At 40.5% G+C, this 24,715-nt stretch overlaps 1 protein-coding gene across 1 annotated transcript; it reads right to left on the bottom strand.

Annotated features, from left to right (window-relative positions):
- Positions 1 to 17,939: 17,939 nt before the first annotated feature.
- Positions 17,940 to 21,285, bottom strand: pcna (proliferating cell nuclear antigen). The gene is given in 6 exon segments (NM_001286324.1): positions 17,940 to 18,746; positions 18,844 to 18,967; positions 19,522 to 19,716; positions 19,805 to 19,872; positions 19,962 to 20,059; positions 20,937 to 21,285. Coding segments are annotated over 6 exon segments (783 nt in total). The 5' UTR covers positions 21,158 to 21,285; the 3' UTR covers positions 17,940 to 18,669.
- Positions 21,286 to 24,715: the final 3,430 nt, after the last annotated feature.

The raw sequence follows: 24,715 nt of genomic DNA, 5'->3' as shown, positions 1-24,715 counted from the left end.
AGAGAGAGAGAGAGAGAGAGAGAGAGAGAGAGAGAGAGAGATCCACGGAAGAGGCGGGGGGTGGGGTAAGGGGTGCAGCTGGAGGATGGAGGAAACAAGTGGACTTACAGCCTGATGATGTGAAGTCAACAGGCTGGCCGTGGGTTTAATTCCGCTGGGATGTTGATGTTGTCTGAAATAGCATATGCAGAATATTTAAGACACATTCTGTGATGCACTTTTGTTCATGCTTTTTCCTTTCGAGCTGATAGTATCGCTGCTGCAATACTGATTTTACGCTCTAACTAATGGTTTCTTTACATGTTCATGTTTTTTTTAGAAGGCTTTAATTAACTTTTTTTGGTTGCCAGGTCCCTCCAGAGGACTGAATATTACACTTCAGTCAGTGTGCTACAATATGTTATACTCAGTTCAGTCTAGTTTAATTATATAGCACCAAATCACATCTGCATTGTCTCAATGCACTTTTACTACAATAATACAGAGAGAACCCTTAAAATCAGCCTCTTTGAGCAAACACTTGGCGACAGTGAGGGCATCTACCGCAATGTACAGTGCTGCTTTCAGCGGATAAATAATGGGTTAATAATAATGGTTGAGAGGCCAGGGAAAGCCTAATAAATTAGCAGCTAAAACAATATTTATAGCTGCAGTGCTTATTATTGTAAGAGCACTTAATTGAGAATTTATTGGAATTGTATCTGCAGATTCTTAAGCAAATGTTATGCTGATTTGCCAGTTCTTCTCAACAAAATCATCATAAAAGAGCAGTTTTGTCCATTAAAACAAACTATTAACTAACCATTTTTAGCTGAGTGCCTTATGAAGTATTGGTGCCAAGTTCTCTCTTGCTCTCTAATAACATAATGGATTATACTGAGAGTCACAACAGCGCATGAATACAGCAAAAAGACACATCTGTTTCTGTCGTTTCATTCATCTCTTTTCTGTCTTATCATCATCGCTGCAGCCAGTTTATGCGTACCAAGTTAAGAGAAGGGCGTGTGTGTGTGTGTGTGTGTGTGTGTGTGTGTGTGTGTGTGTGTGAGAGAGAGAGAGAGAGAGAGAGAGAGAGAGAGAGAATTACGTGATTGTCATGAGAGTTATTGGTACAGAAATGCAATTAAAGCCCTGGTGGAGAATCAGTGTGTGCTCAGTGAGGAACTGAATCAATTCTGGCGACCTTGGTTCTCTGAAGCTGCCCGAAGCAGAGAGAGAGCGCTTGAGAGAGCCAGAAAGATGGAGACTGTAACGAGATGCTAAATAGCAATCAAGCCAGGTCAAGCATCCTCACACATCACGCTGATTGCATAATGAACAGCCAAGAAATGTAAATAGCCCGAAGGATGAATGAGGAAAGGCCATCTGTGTAATAAAAGTGCCACCAAAGCTAAAGACACGATTCCACGTGCTGGCAGAGGCAGAGCACGAGAAACCTTCCTGTGCAAACACACATTCACAATGAGTTTAGTTCTCATTTTGCTCACTGTATATTTAAGAGGTATTGAATTGAGGCTTGCACAAATGTTATAGCTGGTGTACAAAAGCTTTAGTTCACTCGCTCAGTTATTTCTTAGAAATCTTTTCCCTCAAAAACAGAAATACATACTCGCGACCACTTTACTGGGTACACCTGATCAACTGCTCTTTAATGCAAACATCTTATCAGCCAATCATGTGGCAGCAAATTAATACACCTCTCTCTAAGGTTTACAGAGAATGATTTGAAAATATCCAGTGAGCCGCAGTTCTCTCAGTAAAAGTGCTGCAGTGATGCCAGAGGTCAGAGGAGAATGGCTTTGAGCTGATAGGCAACCAGCTCAAAAGTATGCAGAAGATCATCTCTTTTGCATACTGTGGTCTTTTAATACCTCCCGAGAGTTGTTTAAATGGCACAGCCTGCCTGAGGATTGTTGCTGACCATGTCCATCCGTTTACAACAACAGAGCAACCATCTTTAGATGGCTGCTTCCAGCAGGATGGCGCACTATGTTACAGCTTAGATCATCTTGTTTCTTGAACATGACAATGAGCTCTCTGTACTCAAATGTCCTCCACAGCCATCAGATTGCATTCCAGTAGAGCACCTTTGTGATGTGGTCAAACAGGAGATTTGCATCAGTGCAGTGCAGCCAATAACGCAGCAACTGTGTGACGGTAAAATGTCAATATGGACCAAAATCTCTGAGAAATGTTTCCAGCACCTTGTTGAATCTATGCCATGAAGAATTAAGGCAGATCTGAAGGTAAACAAGAGCCCAACATGGTACAAGAAAGGTGACTACTGAAACGTCTGGCGAGTGTTGAATTTTATAAACTAGAGCCAGTCAAAATGTGGGCCATTTGGTCAATATGTGGGCCAGTGGGATGAGGGATAAAAATGATGTGCAGTCCCACATAAACTGGGACACTTGGACACTTACCTGATGATGGCAGACTCATTGAACTTTCAAACTTCTCTCAAGTGTCTACGACACTTACAGAGCAAGATTGCTCATTTCACCGAGTGCTGTGCAGCTGTTACTGCCTCAAGTTTGGGGATTTTGTTTTTCAGGTGAAAAGAACAAACAGGCTATGGTTTGACATTTTATATCAATAAACATTAAAGGAAAATACTTTGGCAGACACTCTCTTGAACACAGCAAGGGAAGCAGTGTAGCCTCCAATTAAAGTAACACAAGCCTGAATCTGCATCATTTTTGGAGTGATGTGAGCCCCGGGTGTTATCTCAGCATGGAAAAACTAAACTGGCATGGACATAATTTAATGGTAAATCCATGCCTCGGTTATTTCTATTAAAATCCTTGTGTAAAGTATCCTGCATCCCATCACATAGAGTTTAACTTAACAGGAGGATTAAACAGCCCAGAAGGTTTGAACAAACTGCCTTTAATGTTGGGAGCGTCTCTGATAAACAACTGATATGACCAGATAAAGCAGACAAAAACGACCTTGCCTCGAGCGCAGCTCAGAAGCTCTCAGTCATATCAAAAGATCGTTTTTTCAGCAGGTGAAACATTTTCCATTTTGTCAACTTTAAATCAGATTTACCCAAAAAATGCACTCAGAGGAGGGGTTTCTGGCACAACTTTACCTACACCAAGGTGCATGGAGAAGAAAGTGTGAAGAGGTTAAAGCAAGACTGTCGAATTTATTTTACATCGTGGGCCACATACAGCCCAAAGTTAAAGAAGTTTAACTTTTCTCTGTGATATCTTAAAGTGGTATTTCAAAAGTATATCATTTTTTGTTCATGACAAAAAAAAATAGTAATGGTAAAAGGACTCAAAGCATTTTATATGAAAGAGTTAAAGGACCAGCCACACTTGCTGATATATAGAACAGCAACCATTGTTTGGCAAGCTGAAACAATAACAAAGTTATTCTATTTACATCCAGTGTTGGTGGAGGTTTGCCTTTCTCAGGGAAGCTTTATTAGCTTATTTCAATATTTAGTGCTGCTTTGCATGTGCCGTTTGTGGTTTGTTATTAAGGATATAACTTAAAATTCTCCAGTTAAAAAAAGTACATTGATTTCGTAAGATGATGTTATACTTTATTTTTAATGGGCGCGATGGTTGGATGGTCATGAAATGTTGAGAGGGTTGTTGGTAATGCCTCATGATTCATGAACAGAGTAACAAATGATGAAGCATTTTTTAATGAATTCAAAGTTAATTATGAAGAAAGTGAAAGTGTTTTACAAATATTTACGCATTAATCATTATGATGCATTAGCATCTCGAAGACTGATGTCTACTAACTCAGTGTTATCTACCACACAGTCCTCATTTCAGTTTTTTAGAAACTCCTCACTGACACTTCATCACCATGTGTTTAGGTTTATTTTATTTTATGTCACATCCTGTTTTATTTTGTAATCTTGGGTTTTCATGCATGCCGCTGAGTTTTACTTTCACATGTTGCTGTTTTTCCTGCCAGTTTTTCTGCACCACCTGTTTCCAACCAGTTATTCACTTTCCCAAATATATATACTCTCCCATTTCCCTCTGTCAGTTGCCAGATTGTCTTTGTACTCCAAGTAGGCAAGCTTTCCAGGGATTTCCTTATGATTTGTTTACAAGATGATATTTACTGTGTCTCTCAGAGATTTTTTCCCCCTCTTGTATTTTGGCTCCATGTTTCTCATTATTCTCTGTATGACTTTCGCCTGTTTGTTGGAATTCAGCTTTTTGTTTATTTACAGAGCAGGACTTTATCAAACAGATTACTTTCTTTTTACATCCTTTCTCTTGCAGGGAAACTCAAGCAGATTTGACACCGTATAAAGATGAAAATCAGTCAATGTCACAGTAATGTAATATTTATGTTTTGTGTCACGTGCACAGGCAAAACATTAATGCTTGTGGTGAACAAGCATCCCACTATCATATTTCTGTCTTGTCACGTGATGCAAAAAAAGAAAAAAGAAATCCTACTTGTAAATACTTTTAGCCCTTTTTCATTTGTACCTACTCAGCTTAACTTGAGCTTTTTATAAAAACTTTTTAGGGTTTTAAATTAGGTGGTAGGGTAGTACCTGCTACTAGGTACTTTTTTAGTACCAACTCGAGAGGGTTTCCAAGCGATCTGAGTGGATCTGAAAATGTGACGTCAGCAGATGATTGGCTAGTCAGTGGCTCGTCATGAGAGGGAAACGGCAGCAAAAACACCAACACCGTATTTCTCAAGTCTGACAAAAAGCCATACACTGAGCAGCACGTATACCATATATTCAATTACCTCCATTGTTGTGTTGTGTTTGTGTTGCACACAAATGATGTCACGGACTTTCACTATCACGCCATTACTTTTGCTATCACAACCCCACGCACATTGAGGTGGTACTCAAATGTAATGGAAAAGCAAGCAAAACCAGAGTAGAGTAGTACTTGTGGAAAAGAGGCTTTTGCAAATATTCTGGAGTGGAAAGGTCAGAGGGTCAGCAGAAAGGTATAACTCTGGTAGTTATACTGTTACCTCTAAATTAGTTTTGACAAAGCGCATCTTTTCTTGTCAGCTCACGTTATCTCAGTTATTTCTTCTCCATATTTCCTTTGCCTCACTAGCTTTGCGTAACACAGAGACACAACTGCATACTGTGTTCACAGTGGGTGACCCACAAATAACCTCCTGTTCTATAACTAGCGAGCATTATTTAGAGGCCAGCGGAGGAAAACAGCAGATTAATATTTGAGTGACAGAGTGAGTGAACACTTTTACAAGAAGTCTGCTTTATTTTACTCAATCGTCCAAGTTCAAGATCTTATTCTCTAAAATACACTTTCAGCACTTGGTTTGGCTTCCCTTCAGCAAGAAAGAATGGCAGTTATTGGAGAAAACGGCTCAGTCGGACAAACAATCAGTGAAAAAAGGTCAGCTACAGCTGAACTCCAGCATCTCGCACCACACAGTGATGGAAGCGTGATGGAAAGCACTCTTGCTGAAGATCGACAGCTGCTCTCTGATCCCTGTGGGGGGTGTTGGGTGGGCTATCTGATGGTTCAGTCAAGCTGTTTCAATCTATTGCTGGTCCCCCCCCAAGGACACCCATAGTCTTTGCTGAAAAGAGGAAAATGCATCAGACACACAGAGATCATCTCCTGTGAGAGGAGTGCACAGATGTGGAGGCAAAGCTGGGAATTCTTGCAGGAGAGATGAGATATGGGGCCACAGACTGCATGAAAGCAAGACGTAGCTTCCAGGTCTGAAAAGGGAAGCCTATGCACATGTGCCTTTGACCTGCAGCCTTTCTAACGGCCAGCAGGGGGCAAATTTTGAGGTTGTGAAAGGATGGAGTAATTTTCTTCCTTAGGTTGTTTTGTTTTTGCAGAAGCATTCATAGAAATCTGTTTTATATAATAAAAAAGTGTGGACTTCTGTACTTTAAGCATATATTCCTCAATCTTTTCTATTTTATTATCTAGTGGCTCCTTCTGGAGTCCTGACTTAAAAGCACCAGAAACATTATGCCCTTATAACAATTTGTTTTTAAGGCTTGTTTTTAAGACTAATATGGAGACACATCAAGCCCTTCGGTTCTTGTGGTCATGGCAGTGGTGGTTGTAGCCTCAGTGAACACTAGAAACATCAGAAACAGCATCACTGTTCCCAGACTCTTAAAAAATAACATTTCAGCGTCATGTGAAAAATTTCTTCAATGATTCACGTCATGTCTCCGCTCATCAAAAATTCAGTGACTCATTATATCCCGTGGACTCCCTTTGAACCACCTTTAAACTCATCTAAATCTTTTGCAGTGGCCAATTATTTATTTTTTAAACAAAATCCACTGAGACCAGCTCAGCATGTTTACAGCTCACAGAGGACACTAATTGCTTAATTGCATCATGCGGTACAACGGCATTAAAGCAACAGCGTGTATTTTTTGTTGTTTAATTAGATTGTCCCTTTAATTTTTTAATTTATGTGTCATTGGGGTTGTAGCAGAATTTCCTAAGGGGGAACATAGTCTTTGGTCAGTTAGTCTGGTTTATTCTGAGTTTAGGTCATTTCAGTTTTCTGGCATTTCTCACTACTATAGTTAAAAGAAGGCTTATGTTTTCCTCTTTAGTCACTTAAATCTGGCCGCATGGCTCTGTGCAGGGACCGCATCTACTTTTCACAAATGCAAGGCAGCAACATCAGCAGCAAATCTACAGCAAGACAAAACAAACAGGCATCAGTGAAAACAGATAAGACACTGATTGACTCAAAAATGGCATGCATACCATGAATATGGGAGTGGAGGTGGGTTACTAAGCAGCTTGCAAGGGATAAATACGCTTATAGTGAACATCAACCAGGTGAGGGTGATACTACCATTTTATTTTATAAGCTCAAGGTTTCATCACAGAGAGAACGCACTGGGAAACACAGTCAGCTTTTATAAGCGCAGTTAAATGCTAACATTTTTACACAAGGGTTATTTGGCTTTTGAGCATTTTTGCTCGAATGAGATAAAATTAGATCCCTGACATTTTTCAGACATCAACGAGACAATTCCATAGCAGATTAGCCCCAGAGTCCCCCCCCCCTTCGCCACCTTCTGCTACTGTAAACTAATGTGCATGAATGTACGCCGTGCCTGTCGGCTTAAAGCCCGTCAATGTGAAGGCAGGAAAAGCTGGTGGATGGGGCTTGATGATCAAAGCACTGTAAATCCTGCCTGCTGCTGGTGGAGTGGGAGTGCGGAGATTCCCCAAGAAAGAGCCTCACAGCTGGAATCATACAGCTGGTAATTTTCCTTCACCTTTGAAAGAAGCTGAAGAAAAACACGCACGCACGCACGCACGCACACACACACACACACACACACACACCAGCAGCAGCCCGAGAATAATTTGCCCCTCAGAAGGATTTCATGTTTCTATGGAGAAGAATGTCTATTTTTAGGAGTGATATAAATAGATCTTTCTGTAGCTCCAAAGCTTGGATTCTTGTGTGAATATCCCCCCGAGCCTTTACTGTATATAATTTCTCTTATTCATGTGTCTCTATGGACATTTTTTTATATAACACAGCCATAGATTAATCTGCCTTCCTCCTGAGCAAGTGTGTGTGTGTGAATGACAGTCAGAAACATGAACAGTTAGCGGGGAAGTGCCGACAATGAAGTGTAATTTGTCTCAGTGACATTAGTGCTGAGCTGTATGGTCTCAGTGCCTGAGTGCAATAGGCATCAGGTTGTCACATTCAATGAGATACACTTTCCAAAGCCCTCCTAGGACAAGTAAAATCACCAAAAGCTGAGAGGTAACATCCTTCCTCACAGAGGAACACCACTGGAGCTGATCAAACTAAAAGGCAGTCTTCACTGATGTCCCGGGTACAACATTTGCTTCATCGCCAGGCTTTGGGAAGTGGACACAGAGAAGCAGAAGGACTACAATGACTTTGGGTGGAGGCGAGATGGGGGTGAAACAAGGAGCAACTTTGTAGCCGTGGAAACAGTTGCTAAGGAGCGAACCGAGGCTTTCCCAGACAGAGAAGAAACAGAGATGTGATTGTGATGTGAAACAAGGTGCAGTAAGGCACTTTCCTATATTACTAAATTGTACAGGGTACAAATCTCCAACAGAGTAGCGCCTAAATATTAATTTCACTGTTCTATGGATTTAGCTTTTTTTAAAATAAATCATGACAACCATGAAGCCTAAGTTAATGCTTGATACATGTCTTATTGTACTGAAAAAGACAATAAAAGGAGAAGAACTCAATGAAGCTCAGAGATTTCCTACTCAAATATTAGCTCAACATGATTTGAACAGATGCTGATCCATCATATAAGGTCATTGAGATAGCTGCCTCTTCTCCTGGTGACAAGAGTCAGTGTATAGTCTGGATAAACACCTAGTGTGGAAGGACAAAATCCCCTTTAACACAAAGAAACCTCCAGCAGAACCAGGCTCAGACATCTGATGTGACTGGTTGGGGCAAGAGATAAAAGGAGAGGACGTGCAAGGATAAAGACAAAACAAACTAGACAGAAGGTAATGACATGAAGCAGTGGCCTATAAACATATGGTGAGTGAAAAGAGGGGAGCAGAGAAGAAATATTTAGTGCATAATGGAGATTCCCACAGCAGCCTCACCCCATAGCAGCAATAAATAAGGTATACTTTATGGCTAGCTAGTCCAACCCTATGATTTAATAGTGACTATCAGCAACAACTTGCAGTTGAAGAATACACATTTTTCCTTTTGTACTGGCTTTAAAAACACTTAATTTTTAGAAGAAGGATTAAAGGATTTAACAGTCGGTCTATGGCAATCAGTTTTTTAAATACTAAATCAGAACAGACACTAATACAGAAGTTTTTTTCTGAGGACTAACTAATTAATAACTTTATTAGGCTCTAATATTGAAATTTATTCAGTGTTTTCCCAGGATTAAGATGCACTTTTTAGCAGTGTCTGTAAATCACATAAAAGGCATCAGATTAGGCGAGAAATGTGTCATCACAAACCTGAAAACAGGGCTGCGTTTTTAGATAAAGGATAATAATTGTCTTCAGTGCACTCTGATATGTGCAAATGAAGAGGAAATATGCACCAGAGCCTGCATGCTAGTTCAGGCAGGCAGTTTGAGCAACACTGCATCATACACATGCAACATCACACCTCTTCTCACATCACATATCAAACAGTTCAATTCAATTTTAATTCAGAAGCGTTATTTCAAAGGGGTTTGTACTGTGCGGCAGCTTACAATATTAAAGAGAGAGATCCAATGATTATAGGATCCCCTATGAAAAAGCACTTGATGATGGTGGAGAGGAAGAACTCGCTTTTGAGGAGACCTCCAGGAGAACCAGGCTCAAAAGCTACTCTATTTATTTAATTTATAGCTTACACTACTGCCACTATTATACATAGGTTAGATTTTTTTATGCACTATACTTTCAAAAGTATTTTTTTATCGGACTTCAGATGCATATGAATTTCAGTAACATTCTTACTTCATAGGGTTTAATATGATGTCGGCCCACCCGTTTGCAGCTAAAACAGCTTCAACTCTTCTGGGAAGGCTTTTCACACGGGTTAGGAGTCTGTTTGTTGGAATTTTGACCATTCTTCCTGTAGTGCACTTGTGAAGTCAAACACTTAGAACGGACAAGAAGGTCTGGCTCCACTTTAATTCATCCCAACGGTGTATATCTGTTTGAGGTCAGGGCTCTGTGCACGCCAGTCAAGTTCTTACACCAAACTGAGTCCTCCTGAACCCCAAACAATAATCCCCCCTCCATCAAACTTTACATTTGGCACAGTGCAGTCAGAGAAGTACCGCTGTGCTGGCAACCACCAAAACCCAAACTTGGTGAGCTTTACACACCTGCATCCAACGCTTTGCATTGCACTTGGTGATGTGAGGCTTGGCCATGGAAACCCATTCATTACGCTATCTCCACACTGTTCTTGAGCTAATCTGAAAGCCAGATGAAGTTTGGAGGTCTTTAGCGATTGGCTCTGCAGAAAGTTGGCGACCTCTGCACATTATATACCTCAGCCTCTGCTGATCCCGCTCTGTGATTTTATGTGGCCTATGACTTCATGGCTGAGTTGCTATCATTTCCAATCACTTCCACTTTGTTCTAATACCACTAACAGTTGACTGAGTTGACTATCCACCGAGTGTTAGGATTCCAGCAGAATTCAGCTCATCTCCCTCTCTCTTCGCTCTCAGGTGGAGTTGGCTACAGGTCTGGTTTTGCTCCTGCCTCCTCCTCTCAGTCAGCACACTGGTCTCCCATCTACTCATTACTCTGGGATTCAAAAGGCCAGCTGAAACCTCCACTCTCTGTCAGTTTGTCGTCACCTTTGTGGTGGTTCTGAGACTCACTCCCTCTGAGTAACTTACCTCCCAAGTGATCTGACTTTGCAGTTCTTGTTCACCTGCCAGTGGTGAGCTAAGGCTGGATCATGATTGGAGCTTTCACACCAAGAAAACTGAGCACTTTCTTATAAGGATTTATCAAAAAACACTAAGCTGTCAAGGGAAATCCAATCCCCTGCTCAGTCTCTGTGCAGCAATGCTTACCAGAGTGAAACTTACCTGAATCCTGATTTAATTCTTGCTTACGTAGTTATGTACTTTAATCATTTAGGTCCCTACATTCTTACAAATAACCCACTTATTCCAAAACCTGATGACTTGTCTGAAAATGTATAAACACACCAGTTACTTAAAAATTCACTAAGTAAAAGCTTTTTTGAGTAAAATTTTGAGGTCACATGAACACGTGTTGGGCTCTTCTCGTGATTGCTCATTTCTATTCAGTTCTGTTCCCACTTTGTGTCCAAACAGGAATGTGAATGTGTGTTTTCTTTCTGTGTTTTAGTTTCTATATTTAAAATGAGGAAATAAGCTAAGCTTAGAAATACATAACTGTCATGGTGAACACAGTAAGAGCAAACAACCGCATTAATTATTTGTTCCACCTGAACTTCTTACACCCAGATGTGGCTCCTGAGCCACTGCATCTTCTCTCCCCATCTGCATCGCCTCTTCTTCTCCCTTGCTGCTGTGAAATCTGAGTGACAGAAAACAGGGACAAAGAGGACATCCCATTAATATGCTAATCCATGCGGGGATGACTTCAACACGCCGAGCATAGTCAGAAATACACATATGTCAGCTATGAGGCATACTGTGCAAAATCAGGGCTCAGGGAGGAGGAAGAGGAGGTGGATACGCATGTACTGTGGATGGGGTGCATAAAAAGCTAAATTGGTGGGTTTGTGGGGATCCCCACATCCACACATTTATCCCACTGAATAACATCTGAAATACTGAAGAGAGGAGTCTGAAGCAAGGCAGACTGTGGATTGTGTGTGACTGGCATGTCTCTGCCATGTGCGCCCTTGTTTGCTCTTTGCTGGCATCAATAATCCATGTGACCTGCTCTTATGCACAGACAGATGAGCACTGGGGGCTTATATAAGAGTCAGGTCTAAGAGTCGGGACTGACCCTCCGGGACCTGACTGGCTGACAAGAGAAGTGCAAACCACGACAACATAAATCTGTTTACTGGACAGGCTTTCATCTGTTCTGCAGCACTCGCACTTTATACAGGCGATATTTTCAGAGAGAATCCACTGTATGGCTTGACACTTTAAATCCACCAGCGGTTTGTTTCGTTGCTGCTGATAAGGCCGATAGTGGTGTGAAATGGGTTTGAAAGATGCTGCCGGCATCTCCTGACCGAGAACAACCTGCTCTCTTCTCTGTCTCAGTAAATGTACCGCGTCACTGTCAGTAGACTCCCCCTGCCTCGCAGAAGAAGACAGAGATAGACAGCCAGGCAGAGTCTTTCATCCCATTCCCCTTATCTTCCTGGCCAAAATCCCCTGCCTCCAGAAAGCAATTTAAAGGCCAGACAGAGGAGAGGGAGCGAGTCAGAGCGATGCAGGAACGCAACCTCATGATAAACCAGCAGGCATCTGGTTCACTTGAATACAACAGTCCACATCCTGAAGAAGTGAAAGCCTACTACAGTAAAAATGCATAAAAATATTCAACAGTGAAATACAATTACGTCTGAGCACCATCTATTAACAAATATAGACATGTTACAAACAATATAAACATTTGATTATGGTTTTGAGTGTATTTCTGGTAATAAAGACGTGTTTCTGAACTTACATGATAATATTAAAACCAAGATCTAATATCGACAGGCTGACTGGGAGCAGGTCCAAAGGTTCAGCCACAGACCTGTGTGAGATATGATTCCTCAAACTTTTCTTTGTGAAGAGCGACACTGATTAATCTCTGACAGTGGCCCTGCAGGAGCCTGTGCTCTGTCAAGCCCCCTTTATGGGTTGACATTTGGGGGAGGTGCTTATTTGCTGATGATCAATACCTGACTCATGTCCATACAGATTAGCACAAAGACCAGAAATGGAGGAATCAGCTAGTTTGGCTGAATCCCAAAAGATAATCTTCTACAGGCAGAGTTGGCAAGTAGAAATACAAATACTACTATTAAAAAATACTTTAGTAAAAGTTGAAGTACTGATTCAACTACTTAACTCAAGTAAAAGTAAAACAATACAGGCTCTGAAATGTACTCAAAGTAAGAAAGTAAAAAGTAGTTCTTTGGAGGACGTTTCTATTTTTATGCAACGCTAACTGAACCTTGTGCTGTATTAACATAATAATAAAATAATATCAGTAGATTCTAATTATACTCAGCTTGACTCTGACAATGAAATCACAGCTACTGTGCACCAGTTACACATTGTTCTTTACTTTAAACCCATCACAGTACAGCAAACTAACCTCTTTATCCTGCACTAACATGCAGCCTTTAAATAACACAGTTAGTCTATCTCAGTTTGCTATGCAGCATGTTTCACAATATGAAAAAAAAAAAGATCCCATGTTCAGACACAACATCTGATTTTAAAACATGAGGACTTACATGTGAGCTTTCCTTACCTTTAATTCTAACCTCTCTTCTTCCTCTCCTGTCTTTCTTATCTTTCTCCATTTCTGAGTTTCTATGCTTCATCCTCTGGTGAGTAATAAACGAACAGGACTGCCTTTCATGTGTTTAGGCTCAGATCAGTTTGATGTTTGGAGGCTGGAAGTATTTGTATTTGTACTTTTACTTCCCGCCTCAGTCTACAGGTTGGTGTCACTGTGAAACAAAACTGGATTTTGCACTTGTTTCTTGTGTTGGCCATATACTGTTCTATATCGTCACTCACTCCGTCTGCACTTGTTTCAGTTTCAGGTGACTTCTCTGATACTTTTTTATCATGTTGCTTTGAAAACTCCAAGCTCTGCTGCTAATTTGCATACAGTTTATTCAAATGTTAGTGATGGGGGATGGCATGTAATTAATTAATCAAATTTGATTACTAAAACAGAATAAATGAGATAATTGTTGTCAGACATTCTGTTTATAATAACGCTCTCACTTTGCCTTTTAGTCCTCACTCCCAGGCTGCCACATGTCTCAATTCATATTCATGTATTTATTTTTTTCAGCTGAATTATGATTAAAGTTCATTAAATCCATTAGAGTGATAAACTCTGTGTGTAAAGTACATGATAGCATCACACAGTTGCTGCAAATTTGCTGGTTGCACATCCATGCTGCGAATCTCCACTTTGGCCACTGTGGAGGCCATTTGAGGAAAGTGAATTCACTGGCAAGTTTGAGAAACCAGTTTGAGATTATCTGACGTTGCATATCATCCTTAAGCAGAAGTTGAGACTCGTCAGACCAGGCAACGGTTTTCCAATCTTCTGTCTCAGCTTCCTGTCCTTTGCTAGCAGGACGGTCACCCGGTGTGGTGTTCTGCTGCTGTAGTTAATCTGCTTCAAGGTTTGATGTGTTGTGCACACAGAGATGCTATAACCAGTTGGTTATTTGAGTTACTGTTGTCTTCTTAGGAAACAGTAACTCATATGACCCTGGAGCGAGTTGTGTGGGAAATTCCCAGTAGCAGTTTCTGAAATAACCAGCACAACTACAACCACAACACGTCCACTTAAATCACATTTTCTTCCCCCTCAGATCCTCAGTTGAAGTTCAGCAGGTCATCCAAACCACGTCTGGATGACTAAATCCATTCAGTTGCTGTGATGTGGTAGGCTGATTAAATACTTGTGTTAACAAGCAGTTGAACAGCTGTACCTAACAAAGTGGCTGTCGAGAGCGTATAAATAATCCCAGTGTTTATATGAAATGTTCCTCTGAGTTGTGCTGCCTCGAGCTGCTTAAATAAGAAGATTTTAAAAAGTATTGGCTCAGATAATAAGCGGTTCACTGTGCTTGTTAAGACAAATAATCAGTGTTGAAGACTGGGTGGTAATTATCACCTTCTGGATTATATCTGTTAAGAACACAATCTACGGTAACTGTAATCTAATTAGATAGACGAAAACAAAAACGATTTCCAACAATATCAAGTCAGCACGACACAAAAGTCACACACTCGCTGTGGAGCTCTGAGTCACAGACAGATTATCTGAGTGGCCTGATTTTGTCAAAGTCGGCTCTGTCCATTAAGCAGAACTCAGACACACAGCTCTGACATTATTATAAAGCACGGCTGATAACGCCGTTTAAAATTGTGGCCAATTCAGGCGTGGAAACCCCAATCAGGCTGAACCCTCCTCGCTCTCTTCCAGGACGTGATTAATCTTAACCTGGATGGCAGTGCTTAATTAAATATTGAGGCAGCTTAAATGGCTGCGCTGTCGCTTTGTTTTATCGGTCACTTCCTAAGATGACAGTCCCATCTTTTCCCTCGCTCCTCTGCATCTGGAGACAACACACTTCTGCTCTTATCTGAAGCACTGGCTCTATCAGGTAGACACAATGTACTTTAGGAAGTAAAATAATGCGAGCACAGCTGCACGCACGGCTCTGTGGAACATTTCATTAGAGGGTAAAAAGCTGGTGAGTGCTGGAATGAATTTAGACATTCAGGTACTAGGAGTTATGAAGCACATCTCATCAGATCTATCTGACATGAATGAATGCATTAAAGAAATCCTCTTTTTGTGGCGCTGGGTGAAAGCTCAGCCCTTTCAGCAGAAAAATTCAGATGGAGTCTGGGATTACAAAAGCAGGCAGTCTACTGTGAGGTTATAATCTGCGCTGTCTCTCCCCTGCTGTCCCTTATCTCTGGCTGCCTTTATCCTTTATTCAACTGGGACAGGTAAAAGCAAAGTCAGATTGCTCACTGACAGCCTGAAGATGAGAAAACTCTTCTAAATGGGGAAATGTTCTCAAAGGAAAAAGTCTGGGAAATATTTACTTTGTTGCTGTGTGGTAACAATGAGAAGACTGATACTAGGTAAAAAGCATACCACCAAGTTTGGACACGCACACACAGCCAGACTAGGTCCTGAAAGAGCAAAATCCTTCATCCCTAAAGCTAACCAATTAACCCGTGGTATACTGTTTAATCCTTACATAAACAAACAATTTGCCACTGAGCATTAACTAACCCTCTCAGTCTCCTGGCAACTGCTAGGCGGGAGATATGCTTCAGTTTTCTGTATGGATTAAAGATACATGGTGCACTGTTCATTTTGCATAGAGCACACATGAAGGTTCATGCTGTTTTTAAACTGTCCAAGATGTTAGGCTAAACTAAGGCCAGGACAACCTATCTGCAGACAAGAAAACAAAGCAGGTGGTTATAGACCAGGAGCAGCCATCTACAGATAGCCCCAAGCCCCAGCATTGTATGAAGTTATGCTAGCCCTCCTGTTAAGGACATGTTTTTACCCTTTAAATTAAACGAGGTACATATCATGTGGTATTGCAGGTAGATACCTACCTACTTGCGATGGCCTTAATGTTATCCAGTCTGTATGCAAAGCTCAGTGTAGCCTTAAACTTGTTGGCTTAAACTAAAGCCTGAAATTGGCTGTTAAACTGTGGGATGCTCCCCAGCCGAGCCACTAGGGGCCTTGGAGACTGACTGGAAAATAAAGGGATCATGTCTGAAGGAGACCCATTGCAGAAGCCTGGGTTCAAATCTGCTAATCTTGAAATTATTTTATTGCACCAGAAAAGGTTTAAGAACGATTACCAAGTTAAGACAAGTGTCTAGTCTGTAAGCTAGCCTAAGCTAACTACAGCCTTTTTTTTTACCCAGTCTGAATTTCTACAAACCTTAAACCTTCACTTTGCTGTCGCTATGCTAAATCATCTATTTTTACAAGGACTAAGCTAATTAACATTAACAATTAAAGTTTTTTCATGAGGCTTTATTTCAATTAACTTTCCTAACAAAAACATGACCTACGACTGGTCTTTGGTAGGCCTGTGGTGCTCTTTCAAAGATTTTGTTTGGAGCTCATAATGTTGCATTCCTAGGGACGATGATGAAATTAACATAAAATATACAAAAATAAAAAAATTTGGGATTTATAATAAAGTTGGGGGAAAAAGAAGCTAAGTTTACATGTTTTCAGGTGTCTCCATTGCATAAAAGCTGCATGTATAGAAGCACCAGTGAAACCTGGAAGCCATGTTTCTACCACCTTCTTTGCTGTTGTTGAAATCTCCCATATATTAAATTTCAGACCTCTTTGAGTCTCTCAATTATAACATGTCTGGGTAGACTAATCAAAAAGACTTCTGTCTTTTTGTAAGCCTCTGCTGCTCAAATGTTAGTTTCCAACAAAAACATTAAAAACAAGTAAATCAAGACTAAAACAATTATTGTACAATTCTGGGTTAAAACAATGTTTCTGTTCTGCCTTTTGTTCCCTGTTTTTATAAAATTGCTTTGCGAAATTGAAGTAAAAAAATCTGCTACCTTAATTTTTCCAATCTCTTAGCTTGATATTTACTAACACTACCAGCTAGTTTGTAGTTATGTCATGCTTTGTGTAATGAAACACAGGCAGTGCCAGATGTGTCTGCCAGTCAGATTAAAGCTTTATGAGGATTAAACGGACTCTACAGTGCCTACTGCCCTCCAACACAGATAACACAATCAGCTGCAGCCACACACTCTTGTTTCTCAGATGCATTTCTTGCTGCATGTTAAGTGATTTCTCTGAATATGCACAAGTTTGTTCAGTTTGGTCATCGACCTGCAGGGGCACAGAGCTGAAGCTCCAGAGGACCCTGACTCAAACAGCTTATCTATGATGTTTGCGATTCTGGGAAAATCCATTAAAATCCCCTTTGTCTGGTTGAATAACTGAAATGCAGTGAGGTCACAGTTACACAGTTGGAAACAGATTATGAAAAAGGATGCTGGGCAGCTGTTAGATTTAAGTGCAAAATAAACTGAAATACTTTTTGAAAACTGCAAAATTGTGTTTTGGACCATGAAGATCTTTTGTGCACAGTCTTTCCTGCAGAGGAAAATTCCCGAATGAGGAAGAAAATCATCAGGATTGCAATAAAAAAAAAACTATTTTAGTCAGTTTTTAACTTTGCAGGTCATTTGTTTCACCCGAAAAATAAAATCAGAAGTAGCAGAAGAGCATCACCTAGTGGCCATTTCTGATTACTGCGTCATGTTGACTCAATGAAGATTGAATCAATACGATTTGGGGAGGTTTTTAGGAAAAATAACAAGTTTGCTGATCAAGTTTTATAACCTTAAATGCAAACTTGGGTTTTTTTTTTTTGTTTTTTTTACAACTGATAAAAACTGTGCAGTGACAGAACTGATTTACATTTCTTAGCTTGTGAATGTGAGAAAAAAACAAACAAAAAAAAACAACAGGACATTATTTACAGGCCAGATGGATCGCTTTCATTCTTATTAACTCTTAGCAAAACCCCGTTTTTAAATAGAGAACATGACCCGTTTCTCAAATAAAAACAAAAAAAAAAACTATTTATAACAAGTCAACAGACAGGAATGACAATACTTAGAGGATTTTTTTTATTTGTTTCCAAAATCACAAAAACTTTTATTTTTTTTTTTTTTTAGATTTGATTCCTTTCTTGAGCCGTACTTTCACGTCGCTGTGGTTTGCAGATGGTGCAAAAAAGAAACATTTCATTTTACAGCTAGTGTCAGATCCTACATTTGATTACACCTAAACTCAATGTGCTCAACATAAAAGATAAAAACTTTTTTAAAAAGCTGTGTAGGTCTGTACCTTGGTGCAAGTGAGCATAACAGCTTAGAGATCTGCAAGGAGTGTGATAAATACAGAAAGAATATTCACACATGTCCAGAAAAACGAGACAAAATTATTTTTAAACAACCTCAATTATTTATTTGGGAATGAATCCATGAATACAAAAACATTGCGTTTGACTGACAGTGCTGAACCACAGGAAGTATTTACAAATGCGTTATCTACAAAAGAAAAAAAGGGAGGAAAAACGAAAAGGAAATATGACATTTTAAATCTGCTTTCCCAAAAACGGGCAAAAATAGAGAGCGACTCTAATTTAGATTGAGCAAGTGCTGACATTTACACTGGGGATGTCTGGACCAGAGCCAGGTGCTGAGGCTTCACTGCATCACGCAGATGGCACCATTCATACAGCTGACAGCTGGCTGCTTATAAAAGGCCGACCTTCCACCGCGGACAGCAGATCAGAAACCTCGGGGCAGAGTGATCGACCGCCATGAGATCACTTCAGTGCTTCAATCACTCGGGACAAGTCGCAGTCGTCTCGCTTTTCTCTATTCTCCCTTTTTGGTCTGTTAGAAACACCTTAAGAAGCCTCCTCATCAATCTTCGGTGCCAGGTAGTATTTGATGTGCCCCATGTCAGCAATCTTGTACTCCACCACTGTAGGGAGAAAAACAAAACAAACAGTCAAGTCTAGGCCACGACACACCAAACGAAGAATCCTGCAGTCATTTGAGGGAAGAGCAGATGCACGTACCCAGGGGGATATCAGCGGACATGCTGAGAGTGACGGTCTTGGAGAGTGGCGTGGCCTTGGTGAAGAAGTTCAGGTAGTTGAGGGCAAAGATCAGCTGGACGGGTTCATTCATCTCAATCGTAACCTAAACACAGGAAGGGAAGAGCCGAGAACTTAACAGGTGCTGCCACACTCACTCAGATCACCAGATCATAGAGTAAATAAGGAGCTCTAAAGTAAAGGCCTTAATTGCTGTCTCAGCATTAAGATGGCAACAAATATTTAAGAATACTTGATTTATTTAAAATTTTTTTAAAAAGTTGGTCTTAAATCTGCTGGTAACTAATTGATGCCTTTAAATAAACAGTCATGAATTGATGACACTGAAACATCTGCAGAGCTTTCAACCTCCACCTGTACTCTGTACAAACAGCAAAAGTCACTTCTTGGTAGAAACTTAAACTGATCCAGTCATAGGTCAGTATTTCTCCCTTTTTATTTTATTGCGTTTTTACTGTTGAACAGCTTGTGAGTGCATTACTGCCACCTTCTGGCAGTAATAGCACATTACACCAGGTGCCAGTTAAAACGGAGCACAAAATGCATATTTAAACCATCACATTTTAATTATTTCACATGTAAATTTTATGCAATTGTCTTGCCCATGTCTGCCAAAACATGCTGAGCTCTCATACTCACAGCCTCGTCCTCTTTGTCCACATTGCTGGTCTGGGATAGCTTGATGTTTCCTGTGCCCAGCTCGCCTGAGGCGGAGAACTTGACTCCATCCTTGGCGCAGGAGATCATGACGGCGTCGCCGATCTGTGAAAGGTCACGGCAGATGCGAGCGAACTCCCCGGAGGGCATCTTCACCACACAGCTGTATTCCTGCTCCTGGAGGGACAGACAGACATGGAAAGGTTAGCAACCGTGTGAGGAAAACCCTGCCGTACACAAATTGAGGATGTAACAGCTGACTTACCGGAATACCAAGCTGCTCCACATCCAGGTCCATCAGTTTCATCTCATAATCTGACACCTTCTCCTGGTCTGCAAGATTGAAGAGAAGCGGTAAATACACCACCGTGACACCACCAGTCAGACTGATGTTACTGAATAAACATAGAATTCAAACTTACTGAGAGTCTCAAAGACGAGGGCGAGTGTGTCTGCATTGTCTTCTGCTCTGAGGGTGATGATATCCTCATTTCCGGCACACTTCAAGATTTTTGACATACTGGATAAGAGGTAAAAAAAAAAAAAATCAGTAAACTTTAGTCTCGCTGCATTATAAAATACAACAAAACTAAATAAATAACTAATATAACCACGTCATTCACACAATAAATCAAATCCTTTCCGCAAAATATAATTGAAAATTTCAACAAGTAGTCAGTAGTTAAATAAATATATCATTCAGTCTGTTCTCTTTTTTAAAGAAAGACCTGCAGCGACAACAGGCTAAACAATAAAACAGTTTAAAATAAATATTACTAACAGTCTAATTTGCCGGTTAAAAAGCGTTGTAAACAGCTAAACAGGCAGTGACGTAGGAACGGAAGTGGTATTTCCCGGGTTCAACAACAATTCCCGCCAACCATCCCGGCGCACAGTTTGGCGCTAAAACGCTGTCACCGCGCAATCACAAAGCAGCGGAACTCTCTCAAACTGCTCCAATCGTAATTTAAACTTTAAAATGTTTTTGCCCCCTTAACAACATCTAATATACAAAGCGCGCCATTTCAGAGCGGTCACTAAAGAGTTAACTAAGTTCAGGAGGCAGACATGCCCGGGCAACTCCGCCAAGATGGCCTTGTTCTTTGTCAGCATCAGAAGCTGCATTAAGATGTAATAAAGTGCGCTTAAAAGGGGCTAAAAGCGATCGTGAGACTCAAAAATAGTAACCGCGTCACAAACCAAGCAGCCATTTTTTTCGTGTTATTAGACTCGATAAACTTTGACAACTCAACCTGTCAACCTGGGGACATTAGTCAGCAGAAACTCCTCTTAGCTAAGCCCCATCAAGAACAGCAACGGGCTGGCATCAAACGGTGTTAAGACAGTATTTTCTACCTATAAGCTCTATTTTTTTATGTTTGGCATATGTGCTCCACCTGCTCAGGTTGACTCCCATGGCGAGGTTCCTATCGCAGCGGTACGAGTCGAAGCCATCGTGCCGAAGAGTGAGCTGCACCAGTGAGACATGAGAGGAGTCCATGCTCTGCAGGGAGATGCCGGACGAGCTGACGTCCCAGCAGGCTTCTGTGATCAGATCCTTCAGAGCCTCCAGCACCTTCTTCAGGATGGAGCCCTGGACCAGGCGAGCCTCGAACATGGTTGCTGTGGAGTTTTATGTCTGCGCAGATGAAAAGATGAGAAAGGCTTCTCTGAGAGCTCAGGTTTTGTGTTGCTGGCGAGCACAGACACGGCACGTGATTACCACTTTCACGGTACAGAGGAGTTTAAGCTGGAAGCGCGCGCTAACAGCCAGTTTTAATGATTCGGGGGCGCGATTGCGTCATTTCCGTTTCCTTGTCGACGCCACAACCGCTTAAAAGAGTGGGCGATTATTTCAGCCATGTTGGAGAGGACAATTTTGTAACCTGGACAAATCATACAGAATATTATACAACACTGTACAGCAGGGGTGTCAAACATAGGGCACGGGGGGCCAGAATCGACCTAGCAAAAACTCAAATCTGGCCTACTGGACAATTTTGGAAAATGTGGGCATCACGTTTTGGAATTTTTTTCAGACGTTTTACAGGCTTTTAGTACCGATAAAGACCTTTCCCATAGCCATTCATACAACACCAAAAAGAGAGCAGACTTATGGTTACGAATAGGCAAATCAAAGGACCAGATGGGATGGCATCGAACACTATTGAGAATTCTTTAGGCGTTATCGGTACATTGTATCTCCTGAGGAACTCAGAGTAATTATAAAAGAGTCCATCTTCTCTAAATAACTGACTAACCAAGATTATTCCATTATTAAACCAGTTATTTAAAAAAAGAGTTTTATTTTTATAAATAATATTGCAGTTATTCCAAATAAAACAGTTTTGTGGAGAGAAATTGTGTTTGTAAATCAGCGCCCATGCCAAAAGAATTTGTTGATGAAAGTGAGAAAGTTTCAGTGGTATTTTTGGAATACTATAATTGCAGAGCAGTAGGAAGTTAAGGCCGCCTAAATTAGAGAACACATGATGTGAGATAAAGTTCCAGATAGAAGTGGGATTTTTTAAATACTTTTTAATCCAGTTTATTTTAAAGGTGTTGTTAAGAGCACCGAAATCAATAAAATTTATACCTCCTTTATCATATGAATTTAAAGCTACTGATTTACGCAAGTAGTGAGTTTTATTTTTCCATAAAAAATTGTATAATAATTTGTTAATTGACTTACAGGTTGTATTATCAACATGTAGTGACTGGGCAGCATAGGTTAGACGGGAGATACCTTCAGCCTTCGATAGCAGAACTCTACCCTTCAATGACAGGTCTCGCTGTAGCCAATGATTAAAGATTTTTTGGGATTTATCTATAATAGGAATGAAGTTTGTGGAGCATCTGGATTGCTCATTTTTTATTATTTGAATTCCAAGGTATCTTACAGAGTTTCTTACAGGTATTCCATGAATTGAAGTTGCTAAACAACTTTTAACTGGTAAAAGTTCACATTTATGCAGGTTGAGTGAAAGTCCGGAGGCTTTAGAGAATGGCTGTATATTGTTAATGGCCACTGAAACTTGCGAGGCGTCTCTGAGGAAGAGAGCTGTATCGTCTGCCAGCTGACTTATGAGTATTTCTCTGTTAGCAATGACCAGGCCTTTTAAAGCACTGAGTTTGATATGCGAATTAAGGAGTTGCACAGAAAGAAGGAATAAATATACGGATAGGGGGCAACCCTGCCTCACTCCACGCTTTAGAGAAAATCTTGGGGAAGTACCAGTGGCAAGCTTTATGGAGCTGTTACTGTTGGAATACAGTGTCCGAACGGAATTACAGAAGGACTGACCAAACCCAAATTTATTTAAAGCAGTAAAAATAAACTCATGCTCTAAGGAGTCGAACGCCTTGTAGAAATCTAAAAAAAGAATAAGACTATCATCCTGTACAAGTTCTGGGTAATCTATTATGTCTAGAATTAATCTTATGTTGTTTGAGATATGACGATTCCGCATGAAACCAGACTGACTCTCATCAATAACTTTATCTAATACAGGTTTCATTCTATTAGCCAGAATTTGTGCCAATATCTTATAATCATTATTCAGCAAAGAGATTGGTCGCCAATTGTCTAAGAGCAAAGGATCCTTTCCTGGTTTTGGAATGAGGGTGATCAAACCTTGACATAAAGTGGGAGGGAGTGCACCTCTATCCATACTTTCCTTAAAAACTTCTAAAAGAAACGGGGCTAAACTGTCAGCGAACTGTTTGTAAAACTCGGCAGTAAGGCCGTCAGTTCCAGGTGATTTGTTAATCTTTAGATGTTTTATAGCATCTGCAACCTCAATCAAAGAAATCGATCTGTCGCAAAGCTGACTATCCTCCTCATTCAGCTGAGTGATTTTGTCTAAAGAATTTAAAAAAGTCAGACAAGCTTCAGGGCAATAACTAGAAGAATAAAGTTTGCAATAAAAATTTGAACAATATTTTGCTATGGTATCCTTATCATTAGAAATTGTCCCATTAATATTTAGTTGTAGGATGGAGTTGGTGTTAGATTGATGCTTTTCAAGTCTGAAAAAATAGGCTGAATTCTGCTCTCCTTCTTCGAGCCATTTCCTGCGAGACCGAATAAATGCTCCGTCAGCTTTGCGTTTGTAAATCTCATCTAACTTATGCTGCAGGTCAACCAGTTTTATCTTATCAGTCACAATCTGTCGGTTGTTCAGTCTGACGTCACTAGCCGTGTCTGGGTCTAAACTCCGCTGCAGGTCCATATATCAAACGATCACTGTGGCATTACTGAGAGTTAAAAACTGTCTAAAGTCTTTCATCTTTAATAAAATGATCAGCGTTCTGCTCTACCAGGTGTAACAATTGAGTTTAACATCCAGGCATCCATGAAAACGGAATTTAAATTTAACGGAGTTAGAAGTTAGCAGGGAGTTAGCTCGCTAGCTTCTATCTAAATACAATATAGCATGTCCTGACTGGGGGTTTTGGAAACAAATTAAAACGTACAGCTCTGTTATCACTTCCAACATAAATGAAGACAGAAAACTAAACAGCAGTGACGTTTGTAGGGTTACTGAAGTTTGGCTAGCTGGTATATAATGATGTGCTACGTGACCGCTAGCGACACAGCTATGTTAGCATAATATAAACAAGCTAACTTTTTTTCCACTCGATAAAAGTTAACGTGAGTGTTCTCGGTGGTCAGGAACAAATGTAATCGCATGGCAGGATGCTGTAAAAGGACCAAACTTCAGCCAGGAGAACAACTGAGATAATCCATCCACAATACGAGGTTAGTCATTCATATACTGCTGCATGGGCTGGGCTGTAGTTACATCCTAAGGTTTTAAAAACTGAGCTTAAATAAATGATTAGCGGTAATAAAAGCCGAGGGAGGTCAACAGTGATCACTGACTGTTTTAGGAGCTTTTTGAGATCAAATAGAAGAAAATACATAACATTAAACATGTTAACAACACAAAAGCCATATTAAACGCAGACTACTTTAGGCCCGGAAGTAGGATTCGTCGCGTCATCACTGAACAACCGGATTTTAAAGGACAGACACATTCATACCTAGTGGCAATTTGGATTATCCAATTAACCTATCCCCACAAGCTGCATGTCTTTGGACGGTGGGAGGAAGCCGGAGTACCCGGAGGGAACAAGAACTTTTATGGTATTTATTCATGTATTTCTTAATTAA

Source organism: Haplochromis burtoni, unplaced genomic scaffold (genome assembly GCF_018398535.1).
Source record: "Haplochromis burtoni strain Fernald_Lab_line unplaced genomic scaffold, NCSU_Asbu1 Contig_54, whole genome shotgun sequence".
Classification (NCBI taxonomy): domain Eukaryota; kingdom Metazoa; phylum Chordata; class Actinopteri; order Cichliformes; family Cichlidae; genus Haplochromis; species Haplochromis burtoni.
Note: the sequence above shows the minus strand (reverse complement) of the source record. Positions and strands in the feature narration are given on the sequence as shown.